The sequence below is a fragment of the Macrotis lagotis genome, chromosome 1 (genome assembly GCF_037893015.1).
Source record: "Macrotis lagotis isolate mMagLag1 chromosome 1, bilby.v1.9.chrom.fasta, whole genome shotgun sequence".
Lineage (NCBI taxonomy): Eukaryota > Metazoa > Chordata > Mammalia > Peramelemorphia > Peramelidae > Macrotis > Macrotis lagotis.
In genome coordinates this window covers 677,194,884-677,207,981 of record NC_133658.1, presented here as the reverse complement: position 1 = coordinate 677,207,981, position 13,098 = coordinate 677,194,884, and the positions used below count along the sequence as shown (strand labels likewise).

Here is a 13,098-nt window from a genome sequence, read left to right as displayed (position 1 = left end):
TTATTAAGTGACTTACCCAGGGTCACAAATCTAACACTCTAGCCAGTATAGCTACATCAGCTGCTATGTTATAGATGTAAGCCTCATTAGTTTTAACTACCTCACAAATAAAGTAACTATATTTAATGAAAATATCCATGGACTCCTTCATACATCATACAAAATATACAAGAAAAACCCTAGCATATGTCAGGGGGAAAAAATTAAAGTTTGTGCCCTGATTAGTTTAGATTCTAAACCTCTTCATCATGTCTAATTATTTACCAATGTATGATAAATTTGACACCCCTGGACTAGCTACTATAGTATAGATAAATTGCTGATGTTTCTGCCCAATACGATTAAGCCTTTGGGACTACACTTAACCAAGCTATCCACAAACAATGTGAATTGTTTGTTGCTTTCTTTGATCTATATAACTGGGCTGAGCATGATTCCAAAAGCTCAGTAGGGCTAGACAGCACCATTTTGACAATATCAGCATTTTAGAATGCTAATGATAGATTTGAATCTGAGTTCTCTGGATTTTTTATAGCATTCTATACCTCTTCTAGTCATTTGTCAATCAATTAAACAATGAACATTTTTATTCAATTAGCATTATGAATCAGTCATTGACATTAGACAACAATGAAATAGTCATTTTCAAGGAATTTAACTGAATACAGGAGAAAACACGTATGTATACAAATATATGTATATGTTTACATACACACATAGATACACACAGAGATTATATATGCATTTATATTTTTATAGAACAAGGAAATAGACCAAATACAAGGACAGACTATTTCAGGATTCCACTAAGGACCTTATAAATTGGCCATGATTCTATAATGAATATTTTTGTTACAGTTCATTGATCATCTAAACATGAATTTACATATTCATTCTAAAATCTAGTCTATATTTTTCCATTTTGTTCAAGGACAATATAACAAACTTGGTAAGATGCCTCACTGAGTTCAAGATTATACTTTGACTATGGCATTTCCCTAATCTCCCAGTCTAAAAATTCTATCAAGAAAGGAAATTATCCTTGTTTGGCAAGGCTTCTTAGTGAAGCCCACATCAGCTTCTTCAATCAAGTCCTCACAAATCATCTATTTGCTAACCCCTTTTATATTTTGCTGGAGATGGTATACAGTTATCCTTTCAGCATTGCAACTTTCCCCACTGCAGTTTCAGTATATTGCTAGTAGGCAGACACTGAATAGTGTTTTGGGAGAAGTTTTGAGGAAGCTGCAGATGACATACAAAGACCAGCAGACAACACAGAAAAAAAATAGAAACTCAGAAATGTATAAAATATTTATAGTATTTTATAATATCAATATATTTTATCTTTTAATACCACAAATATGCTCAATTTCTTTTTTTCTCTGGCACAAAGGGAAGGTCAAAAAATTTTATTTGAATTATGCATCTCGTGAGGCTGCATCCCTAAGCCCAGTAGAAGGGACAAATGTGTATTTAAAATGATCAATTTATAACTTCAGAAATATACTTTTTTTTGAAAATTGAAACATTATTCTATTCTTCACATTTTGGAACTTCTCCCATTCTCTGTAATTCTTCAAAAAATATGCCCAGACACTCTTAGATCACAGATACAAGTTTTTTTAGCACTCTTAATGCAAGCTTTTTGGAACTGAAGATCTGGGGCAAAAAATTTAAGCAGAATTTACTGGTTAAGCCAAGTGGCAGCGCTGCAGCAATTTTAGGAACTTGTCTCCACAGAAACAAGGATACTCTTTAAGAGCCAGAGTCAGGCAGTTAGGAGGTTAAGCAAACAAAACATTTTGGCAATCTTTTCTGTGTCCCCATTCTGCCTGACAATTGCAAAACCATTGGTTTCTTAACTCCAATGATTACCTGGTAAATAATGCCAAAGCAACTTTCCTAGTAACCCTGGACTAATTAATCTCTGGTGCCACTTCTTACAAAAGGCTATGGCTTTTTAACCCCACTATATCCCCAGCAGTATTGCCTACTGTGTGAGATCATTCCAGAACCTCACAAAGTCCCCTACATTTGTTCCCTTGCTATCTCCCCACCTATTTTGCCCCCCCCATTTCCTTCTTTATAAGGTTTGTTCTTTTTCCAAACTGAAGATGCTTTCATTTGCTGGGAAAGAAAGAAGCAAAATAGGAAGCTTACCCTACCATCTGTTAACATTATACTATCTTCTCTAAGCAGTAAGCCTTCTTAATTATTCTATATAAGATAATTTAAAAAAAATAAGATTCAAAAAATACTTTTTTGTTGCCTTTAGCAATTTTCTCAAATGTTCAGCTCATTCTGTGTTTTAGCCATCCTGTCACTATTCTACCAGGTTTCAGAAATTTTTTAAAATTATATTCCTCATATTCCAACATTATGTCCTTTTAAGCTATGAAAAAGGCAAAGTGACACTCCTTTTTATCATGGAAGTTACTTATGATTATATACAATCAGAAGTTTGGGGATTTTTTAAATTTCTGGACTGGACAAATTTCAGATGGGATTTATTATGGTGAGTACTAGATACTTTCTGCTGGAATAGAAGATAAGGAAGGTAGGAGTGGCAGACATCAGTAACAGATAAGAAGGAATGTACTGGGGTGGCTTAGATCAAGGCAGGTATTATGGTCAATTCCTTCAAATAAGGCTATATAAATATCTGATGAAGTAAGGTGAGGGGAAATATCAAGAGAAGTGAATCAAGGGGGAAGTAGTCAGATATTGAAGCAGGGCACAACTCCTTTCTAAGGCAGACAAATACAACAAGGCAAAGGAAAAGCAGCTGGTAGAGTACTGTACAAGAGTAGGAATAAGCAGATACATGGTTACCAGGAAAGGTAGGGATCTCAGAAGGAAGGCAGAAGGAAGGAAAAGCAGGCAGGATGTTGCAGAGGAGGGCAAGTTCTTCCAACAAACGATTCTATTAAATGATGAGTTTTTTGGTCAGAACTTCACAGAGAGCTCATACCCTGAGAGATGAGAGGTGTTCAGAATTGGAACAAAACACAACCCTTGCATATCACTCAGCAGTTAATAAAAGAAGATTTATTGGGGGAAGAGCCAAGGAGGCAGCGTGAAGACAGGAATTCCTATAAGCTCTCTTCCAAAATGCTCCAAAAACCTTAAAATTATTATTGTAAGAAAATTTGAGAGTGACAGAACCCACAGAAAGACCCAGCAAAACAGTTTTCCCAGCACAAGATAACTTGGAAGATCCATAGGAATTGTTCCACCCAATACTACCAGGATCAGAAGGGGTGGCAGCACAGTCAAGGTCATGCTGCACCAGAGTGAATGAGTTCCAACCTTCCAGGAATGGCCCCCAGGGCATCTGGGCTCATGGCAGGGGAAGCAGTTTCCAGACCTCCAAACCCAGGGATCTCCAAGCACAACATGGAAGATCAGTAGGAAAACACTGCCAGAGTGATAGTGGAGCCCAGTCAGTATCAGAACAGACCTGGTCCCAAGAAACATAAGCAAGCCTGTGGAGTCACCCAGCCTGGCAGCTGCTTCCAGAGAGAAAGTCTGTCCTCTGGTCCTGTGACAGGACTCTGCAGTTTTGCCCAAATTCAGACCTAGTCACAGTCTGAGTCCCCATTGCCATAGAGGAACAGGGACCCTCCTCACACTCCAGGGCAGAGGGGAAGGCTTATGGCCATCCACAGACCAGAGCACAGGCAAGAGAGCAGTCAGAGCCTCTCATAAGAGATTGAAGGAATTGGCCAGGGGTGGGGGGAAGGGGGTCCCAATAACACTCAAAAGCTTGGGAAGCACCTGAAAACCAGGGCATAGGCTAGGCTAGGAAATGAGTAAGAAAAAAAAAAGAACATAGATAATTACTTTAGTCCCTTGGGGGATCAAAACACACACTCAGAAGATGGCAAAGTCAAAGCTGCTGTATCCAAAGCCTCCAAGAAAAACAGGAATTGGGCTCAGGATATGGAAGAGCTCAACAAAGATTTTGAAAATCAAATGAGGGAGGTAGAGGAAAAATTGGGAAGAGAAATGAGAGAGATGCAGGAAAAACATGAAAACCAAGTCAGCAACTTGGTCAAGGAGATGAAAATAATATGTTAAAAACCAGCTTAGGTCGGGGTGGCTAGGTGGCGTAGTGGATAAAGCACCAGCCCTGGAGTCAGGAGTACCTGGGTTCAAATCCAGTCTCAGACACTTAATAATTACCTAGCTGTGTGGCCTTGGGCAAGTCACTTAACCCCATTTGCCTCACAAAAACCTAAAACAAAACAAAAAAACCAGGTTAGGTCAAATGGAAAAAACAACCCAAAATATTAATGAGAAGAATACTTTAAAAAGCAGAATTGACCAGATGGAAAAGAAGATAAGAAAGATCTCTGAAGAAAACAACCCCTTCATATGTAGAATGGAGCCAAGGGAAGCTATTAACCTTGTGAGGAATCAAGAAACAATTTAAAAAAACCAAAAGAATGAAAAACTAGAAGAAAATGTGAAATCTCATTGGAAAAACAATTGACCTGAAAAAGAGATCCAGGAGAGACAATTTAAAAATTATTGGGCTACCTGAAAGTCATGACCAGGAAAAGAGCTTTGCTTCATTTTTAAAGAATTTCTAAAGGAAAATTGCTCTGATGTCCTAGAAGCAAAGGGCAAAATAGAAATTGAGAGAATCCACTAATCACCTAAAAGAGATCCCAGAATAAAACCTCCCAGGATTATTATAGACAAATTCTAGAACTCCCAAGTCAAGAGAAAATATTACAAGCAGTCAGAAATAAACAAGGCAAATATCATGGCAATACAGTCAGGATTATACAGGACTTAGCAGTGTCTACATCAAGGGTTTGTAGGGCTTGGATTCTGATATTCTGGAAAGCAAAAGAGCTTGGAATGCAACTGATAACCAACTATCCAGAAAAACTGAACATCTTCTTCCAGGGGAAAATATTAACATTCAAAGAAATAGGGGAATTTTCAAACTTTCCTTTTGAAATGACCATAGCTGAACAGAAAGTTTGGTCTCCAAGTACAGGATTCAGGTGAAGCGTAGAGAGGGTGGAAAGGAAAGGCAAATGATGAGGGATTTAATGATATATTCCTGCATGGGAAGATGATACTGATACTTCATATAAACATTCTCAATTAATAGAGAAGTTAGAAATAACATTTATAGACAAGCCACAGGAAAGAGTTGAACATGAAAGTATGATATAGTATAAAGATGGAGTCAATGGGTGAAAAAGGAATGTACTGGGAGAAAGGGGGAGGAGAGGTAGAATGGCTATGGTATTTTATGGAAAAGAATCAAGAAAAAGTTTTGGCAATAGAGTAGAATGGGGAGAGATGAAAGGGAATTGGAGAGTCACTTCTCATCAGAAGTGGCCCAGTGGTGAAATAACATACACATTCAATAGGGTATAGAAATCTATCTTACCCTAGAGGCAAAAGGAGAGGACCAGGATGGGAAAAAGGGGACAGGGGTTGGGGAGGGGAGGTGTAGGTGATAAAGGAGAGGGAAGATTGTGGGAAAGAGTAGTCATATCTGATTACATACTCCTTTTGTTTTTTGCAAAGTGGTGGGGTTGGGTGGCTTTCCTGGGACCATGCTGCTGGGTCGTTGTTGAGTGTCTGGGGCAGGATTTGGGCTCAGGTCCTCCTGGCTCAAGAGCTGGTGCTCAATCCACTATGCCACTTGGCTACCCTACCCCATAACACACTTTTGTATGAAAGGAAAGAGAGAATAGAATAAATGGGGAGGCATAGATGGGGGGAAAATACAATTACCAATAGCAACTGTGGGAAAAAATATTGGAGCAACTTCTCTGATGGACTTAAGATAAAGAATGTGATCCTGTGACAGCTGGGTGGTACAGAGGATATAGCATCGGCCCTGGAGTCAGGAGGATCTGTGATCAAATCCAACCTCAGACACTTAATAATTACCTAGCTGTGTGACCTTGAGCAAGTCACTTAACCCCATTGCCTTGCAAAAAAAAAGGAAGAAGAAAAAGAATTTGATCCTTCCCAGAAAAAGAGCTGATGGTATCTGAACAGAAACTGAAGTATGTTTTTTTCTTTTTCTCTCTCTTTAATTTTTGTGATATTTTCCTATTTTTGAGGGGGGAAGGGGGATAAGGTTTACTTTTATAAGACTATTTTAGTAATGTGTAAATAAATAATTTTTTTTAAAAATTTATTTTGATATAATAGGAGAAAGGTCTTCAATGGAAAGTGGTATATACATAAATCAACTGAGCATTTTTTCCACCAGTTCTTCATCACCACCTTGTTCTCAGACAACCAAAAAATATTAATAACCTGAACCTTTATTCTCAGAACCATCAAAATCTGGATGATGGCCTCACTAATGATAAGCAAAACCCAAATTAATCTGCATAGAAGTGGGGGCTAGGATATTGCTTCCAACAGAAGAAGCTTTGTCTATCTAGGTCTTGAAAGAGTCTAGGCACCCAAAGTAGACTGGATCCTTTAGCTCTAGAGCTATCCTTATCATTTCAGTAATACTATGAGTCAGACATGGGGAGCAATGTTAAATCCTAGGACACAGTCGGCATCCCTCATCATAACTATATCTTGCTTACTCACTGGATTTATAATCTTTGCTTTGACTGTTAGCCTCAATCTGGCATGTCAGTGGTATGCTTTGTTCCCACAGAAATATCATTTAATCTTCTCTTTCTATAAGGATGCTGATCAGAAAAACATAGGAAAGAGGGTGATTAAGTTTGCCATAATTTCTAATCCCATTCTCTTCATTCCAACTCCATTAACCTCCTTAAAATAAACCCCATAGCAAGACTCAATTAGTTTCCCTGCCAGATCTTAGGTTAGCCACATCCAAGGAATCCTACTACTATATTGATCCATCAGGAAAAAACTAAGTAGAACCCACAGAAAATATATTAAGGGGACACTTGTCAAATGCTTAAAATATCCCAAATAAAAAAAGTTTGGATATTCTAGTCAATCTCTAATACAAGCAGGAGATCCATTAACAATTCATTGTTCTGCTTTTAGTGGCTGCTCAGTAATGGTTGATGACTGAAATCATTCAAGTAAATATTTATTCAACAAATACTTCCATTCATTAAGCATCTACCAGGTACAAAGGACTCTTGTAGATTCAAAGATAAATAAAATGGAATGCCTCCCTACTCTTAGGAGCTTAGAACCTAATAGAGATGGTTGGCCAAGTGCCCAAAAATACAAGAGAAGTTTCAGTTCAAGGAAAAGAATGCTTGACCTGGATTCAAATTCCATCTGTGACATTGACTGTATGATTCTGAGAAAAGCATCTAAACTCTCTGAGTTTCAACTTAACTCATCTTCAAGTTAGGAAGAGCAATATCTTTGTTTTGTTTTGCAAGGCAATAGGGTAAGTGGCTTGCCCAAGGCCACAGAAATAGGTAATTATTAAGTGTCTGTGGCCGAATTTGAACTCAGGTACTCCTCACTCCAGGGCCAGTGCTCTATCCACTGCACCACCTAGCCAGCCTCTGAAGAGCAATGTCTTTAAAGTTCAACATTGTCTGATGCATAGTAGGATCTTGATGAATGCTTATTGATTGACTGATCTAATCACATATGGCTGCTATGATGATTAAACAATATAATTTTTAAAAATGCTACACAAGTGTGAGGTATTGCTGTTATATAAACACATAAGAGAGATTTTAATTGCAGGAAAGTCAGAAAAAGTAGATATGGTTTGCCAAAGCTTATTCCCATTTAATTTAAATATTTATTACTTGAAGCTTGCCTAAGAAAGATCATATTAGCACTTGAGAAATTAATACATTTGAAATGACCCAAATAAGGATTGTTTTTTTTACCTTACTGGTAATCACACAAAAAGTTCCCTAAAGCCAGATCTTGAGAATTTAAGGGTTCTCCTTGCCCCACATGAACTTTCCTTAGAGACTGACTCATGACTCGTGACTCTAGATTTCTTATCTATAAAATAAGGGGGTTGGAATAAATGATTTTTAAAGTCCCTTATAACTCTAACATTCTGTGAGTCTAAATATCAAGGAGTTAAGTGAGGTGAGGTTTAGAGAATGTGCATATAAAATGCAAGCATTAGAGGAAAAAATATGCTAACTTGAGAAGATGCAAATTTAGGAACTTTTGCAGTAAACTCTATCACTGTTGGCTCACCCGTATGTTCAAATGCATATAAACTAAGAATGCTATTCCAATGTTCAATCCTCTATGTTAAACAAATTCCAGCAAGTTCTCTTTAATGTCTTATGGTAACATTAATTGGGTCCATGAGACCTAGCATGAAAATAAAGATTGGCACAAAAAAAGAAATTTTAAGATAAGATATATTATGTAAGTATACACCATAAAAAAGCACAAAAATCCTTAAGATAACATAAAAATCATATTTTAATAATTCTTAGAAGATCCCATTATTAACCTCTTTAAAATACTCTATTGTTTTGGGGGAGGGATTGTTTATTTTCACCATTGCATCTTTCAAATGTTATTGCTGTTTATCCTTCATTTTTGAAGAGGGCCAATGATATCACAGGAAATGTGTTAATTTTAATATGAATTGGATTTAAGAAAGACAAAAATTGCATAGAATTATCACCTTCACTCTCTCCTCCTGAATCATCAAAGTCCACTGGCAGGAAAAAAGTCAAGATAATGATTAATAGTTCAGGCTGTAGCAGATGATCTGGGTTTCTCTTATGTCTGATCAAGCTTTAAATACTCCAGAGCACCTACTTCAGCTGCCTTCATGGCTATTGGAACAAATTGCTCTGATTCACTCATTCTGCCAAAGTCTTTACATGCTTCATATACTTGGGGTAGACTTATGGATCACCCAAGAAGCTACAGCACCCACAGCAGTCAAACCTTGACAAACTGACTGAGCATATGGATTAAATCAGATTGAGAGTTAACATGTCTCAAATCTGTCAGTGAGTGAGGGGGATGTCCACTCCAAACCTTTTTCAATCACCTCCTCTAGGACCTATCCCTTGTATTTCAAATAAATAAAAATGCAAATCATTAAAAAGGGCATTATGAAGTATTGTGAATTCTGTTCACCAAAGTAAACCTTTGCTCCATCACTTTACATGGAGTTGTGAAATATGCAATACCCTCAACAATTCTCTAAAATCTAGATAACTATGTTGAACCTGAATTCTGATGTCTTAGAGTTGCCTTCAATTACATTGACATAGCCATTGTGTATATTATCTTTTTATTCAACTTACTTTGTTATTCTTCATTTCATATGCCTTCACAAATTTCCTTGACATATATATCCATCATTTCTATTGACACATTAGTAATCCATTACATTCACCCAAAAAAAAATTTGTTTACCATTCCCTCAATAGGCACCCATTTCATTCCAATGTTTTGATCTCAAAAAAAAAAAAACTCTGCCAAGTAATTCTCTAATTTCAAGGGGTTTTTTTACAGTTGCCTAATGTGTAAAGTTGTCATGTGAAATGAAATCTTGTATTTTATTCTCTGGAATATTATTCCTTTTAGCTGTTCTTTTAAATAAATCATTCAGTTGCCATTCACCAATTCCTAATAATTCCCAATTCAATTGTCTAAGCATTTTTGAGTCACACACACAAACACACATACACAGATACACACATACCTTTCATTTATTTTTACATTTCATTCCTCTAGAAAAACATGTAAAGATAATTGGCATTGCTTTTTCAAAATATATCAGTGATGTCCAAAAACAGGATATACTTGTGTGCTTTACAAAATGAAGTCAGCTGCTGCCTATGCAGAATACTTATGATTTGATTGCCAGGTCTTCAAATAATAGTAGGAATAATTCTGATCATATATGTTCAAAAATACACATTTAGAATAAATCTTTTCTTTCATCAAATCATATTTAGACATTTAACTTTCAAAATATATAAGGTGATTAATGTGAGAAAATTACCAAAAGACTGATTCCAATTCTATGAACAACTAATAAGCAGGACTACTATGTGAAAGATTAAAAAGGGAAGTATAGTTTCCTTTTCCCCCTTATATTTATTTTAACGAACCAATAAGCATTTATTTAGCAGGTCTTAGGAGATGGTGGGTTAGGTCCTACATAACACAAGCTAAATGTCTGACCTCCCAAGAGCTTCCAAACTTGTGGAAAGCTGCTTTAAACCGGATTCCCTGCTCACTCAGGTTCTTCTTTTTTCACTTCAATGTCTGGTTCTTCTTTTGGAATGTGCTCTTTATGATAAATTTTCTGGTGGTTGATCAGCTCTGAGTTCTGAAGAAAAATTTCTTTACATTCACTGCATTTATAAAGCTTTTCTTCAGAATGAGCTTTCTGATGTTTAGCAAAGCTCGACCATGCACTAAAGGTACTTCCACAATACTTACACATATATGGTTTCTCTCCAATATGAATTTTCTGATGATTAATAACAGCTGAGCTACGACTGAAGGTTTTTCCACACTCATGACATGAATAATGCTTCTCTCCAGTATGAATTTTCTGATGTTGAATGACATCTGATCTTTGATTAAAGGTTTTTCCATATTCTTTACATTGATAGGGTTTCTCTCCAGTATGAACTCTCTCATGTTCAATAAGTAATGCAAACTGATTAAAACATCTGCCACAATGACTACATTCATAGGGTTTTTCTCCAGTATGAATTCTCTGATGTCAAAGAACATTTGAGCTCTGGCTAAATGCTTTTCCACATTCACTGCATTTATAGGGCTTCTCTCCATTATGAATTCTTTGATGTCTAATAACATGTGAGCTGTGAACAAAAGTTTTCCCACAATGGCTACATTCATAGGGTTTTGCTCCAGTATGAATTCTCTGATGTTTGGTAACATCAGAGCTCTGGCTAAAAGCTTTTCCACACTCTTTGCATTTGTAGGGTTTCTCCCCATTATGAATTCTTTGATGTCTAATAACATGCGAGCTATGAATGAAAGTTTTCCCACAATCATTACATTCATAGGGTTTTTTCCCTGCATGAATTCTCTGATGTTTTATAACATCTGAGCTGTGGCTAAAGATTTTTCCACATTCTTTACATACATATGGTTTGTCTCCAGTATGAGTTCTCTCATGCTCAACAAGTCATGAAAACTGACTAAAAGATCTGCCACAATGATTAGGTTCATAGGGCTTTTCTCCAGTATGAATTCTCTCATGTCGAATAAGGTTTGAGCTCTGGCTAAAAGTTTTTCCACACTCACTGCATTCATAGGGCTTCTCTCCATTATGAATTCTTTGATGTCTAGTAACTTGGGAGCTATGAACAAAAATTTTCCCACAATCATCGCATTCATAAGGTTTTTCCCCAGTATGAATTACGTGATGTGCGGTAACATCTGACTTCTGGCTAAAGAATCTACCACAATCCTTACATTTATAAGGCTTCTCTCCAGTGTGACTTCTCAAGTGTTTAATAATAACTGACTGATATTTGAAACTTTTGTCACATGCTTTACATATGTGGAGGATATCTCCTTTTGAGTTTGGGCTGGAGCTTCCTGTGTGGTCTTTAACTTCACGGCTTATTTTCCCTTCAGGAGTTATTTTGTATATTATAGTTCTTTGAGGGGTCTCTCTCTGACTTTCTAAACTGTCATTCACATTGGAATCGTACTCAGATTTCAGTTCCTGGGATGCTTCATTTAGGATTTTTCCCTCATCCATTCCCTCATCCATTCCCTCATCCTCTTCCTCCTTTAACAATTTCTTCCTCTGATGAAGCCTCCTCTTTCTTAATACAAATTTCATAATCTGAGTTCAAATCCTGCCTCAGACACTTAATAATTATCTAGCTGTGTGGCCTTGGGCAAGCCACTTAACTTCATTGCCTTGCAAAAACCATGATCATCGAGGTCAGGAGGATCCTGGTAGAGCTGAAGTCCAGACTGTGTCTCAGGTGAGAAGGTGACGACAGCAGGTGCAACAGGAGAGGACTCTTGCTTGAACTCCACAGCTGCCATCTCACTTGAGGAATGTTCCTGTTGCTGGCAGAGAGGACCTAAAGAGCACGAAAACTTCTTCTTTTGAAGGTTGAGATGTCATCGAATCTCTAGTTTTCTAATATGTTCCCCATTTGCCATGATTCCTCAAAAACTACTAGCAGCTCTTGCTCACAGTGCCAGTTCTTTCACCATGTTAATATGTATTTTGCCTGAGTGTAGTGGCAGGACACATTGAGCTCAGTGTTGTTTTGTTCTCAACTCCCTGGATTATCCTAGTTTCAATTTAATTTCCTGCTTATTTATACGGACTAAGCTAGAGTCAGTCAGACAGTCAATAAACTTTATTAAGCTCCTCTTCTATGTGCTGGACACCTAGAGCTGGGATCCAAAGAAAGGGAAAAGTCCCTGCTCCCAAGGAGCTTGAAGTCTAAAAGGGAAACATGTAAACAACTTCCTACAAACAAGACAAATACAGGATAAACTGGAGATGACCATCAGAGGGAAGGAACTAGAATGAAGGAGGATCCAGAAAGGCTTCTTGAAGATTGTAGGATTTACGCTGAAACCTTAGATGTCTGGAGGAAGGATATGAAGGGCCTCAGGTCCAGGGCTTGTGATTTTAGGGAAGTAATTCACTGGATCTAAGTTTCTTCCTCGCTCCCGGAGTCTAGGATTTCCGCGGGCCGCTCGCTCCTCCAGCCCCACGGTAGCCCCCACCGGGGTCTTTCCGCTGCGCCCTGCCTCCCCCCTTATATTTATAAGGAGAGATTTGTAAAATAGTCATTCATTCCCTTTAAGGTTAAATAAAGTCATGCTAAAAAATATGTAAATAATGCTGGTTTATTTTATGGTTTATTATGAGAATAATGGTTAATTTGTGGATTTCTTAGACAGTCTTGGGGCAAAGGAAATAATAAGTCTCATAACAAATGAATCCCTCTCATGGAAGAAATTTGGTTTTAGACTGAGAGGAGAGGACCAGAAAGTCAGTAGAAGCTGATGAAAGGTGTATTTAGATTTGATGTAAGTCATTGTTCTTCTATTACCTAGTGTTATATAGTCCTGGGTTTATAGGACACTAATCTCTTAAATACACTAAGTTCTATTTCTGGGTTTTCTATTCTGTTCCATTGATGT

At 37.3% G+C, this 13,098-nt stretch overlaps 1 protein-coding gene across 1 annotated transcript; it reads right to left on the bottom strand.

Annotated features, from left to right (window-relative positions):
- Positions 1-10,174: 10,174 nt before the first annotated feature.
- Positions 10,175-12,654, bottom strand: LOC141522963 (uncharacterized). The gene is given in 2 exon segments (XM_074236297.1): positions 10,175-12,017; positions 12,528-12,654. A coding segment is annotated over 1 exon segment (1,593 nt). The 5' UTR covers positions 11,768-12,017; positions 12,528-12,654.
- Positions 12,655-13,098: the final 444 nt, after the last annotated feature.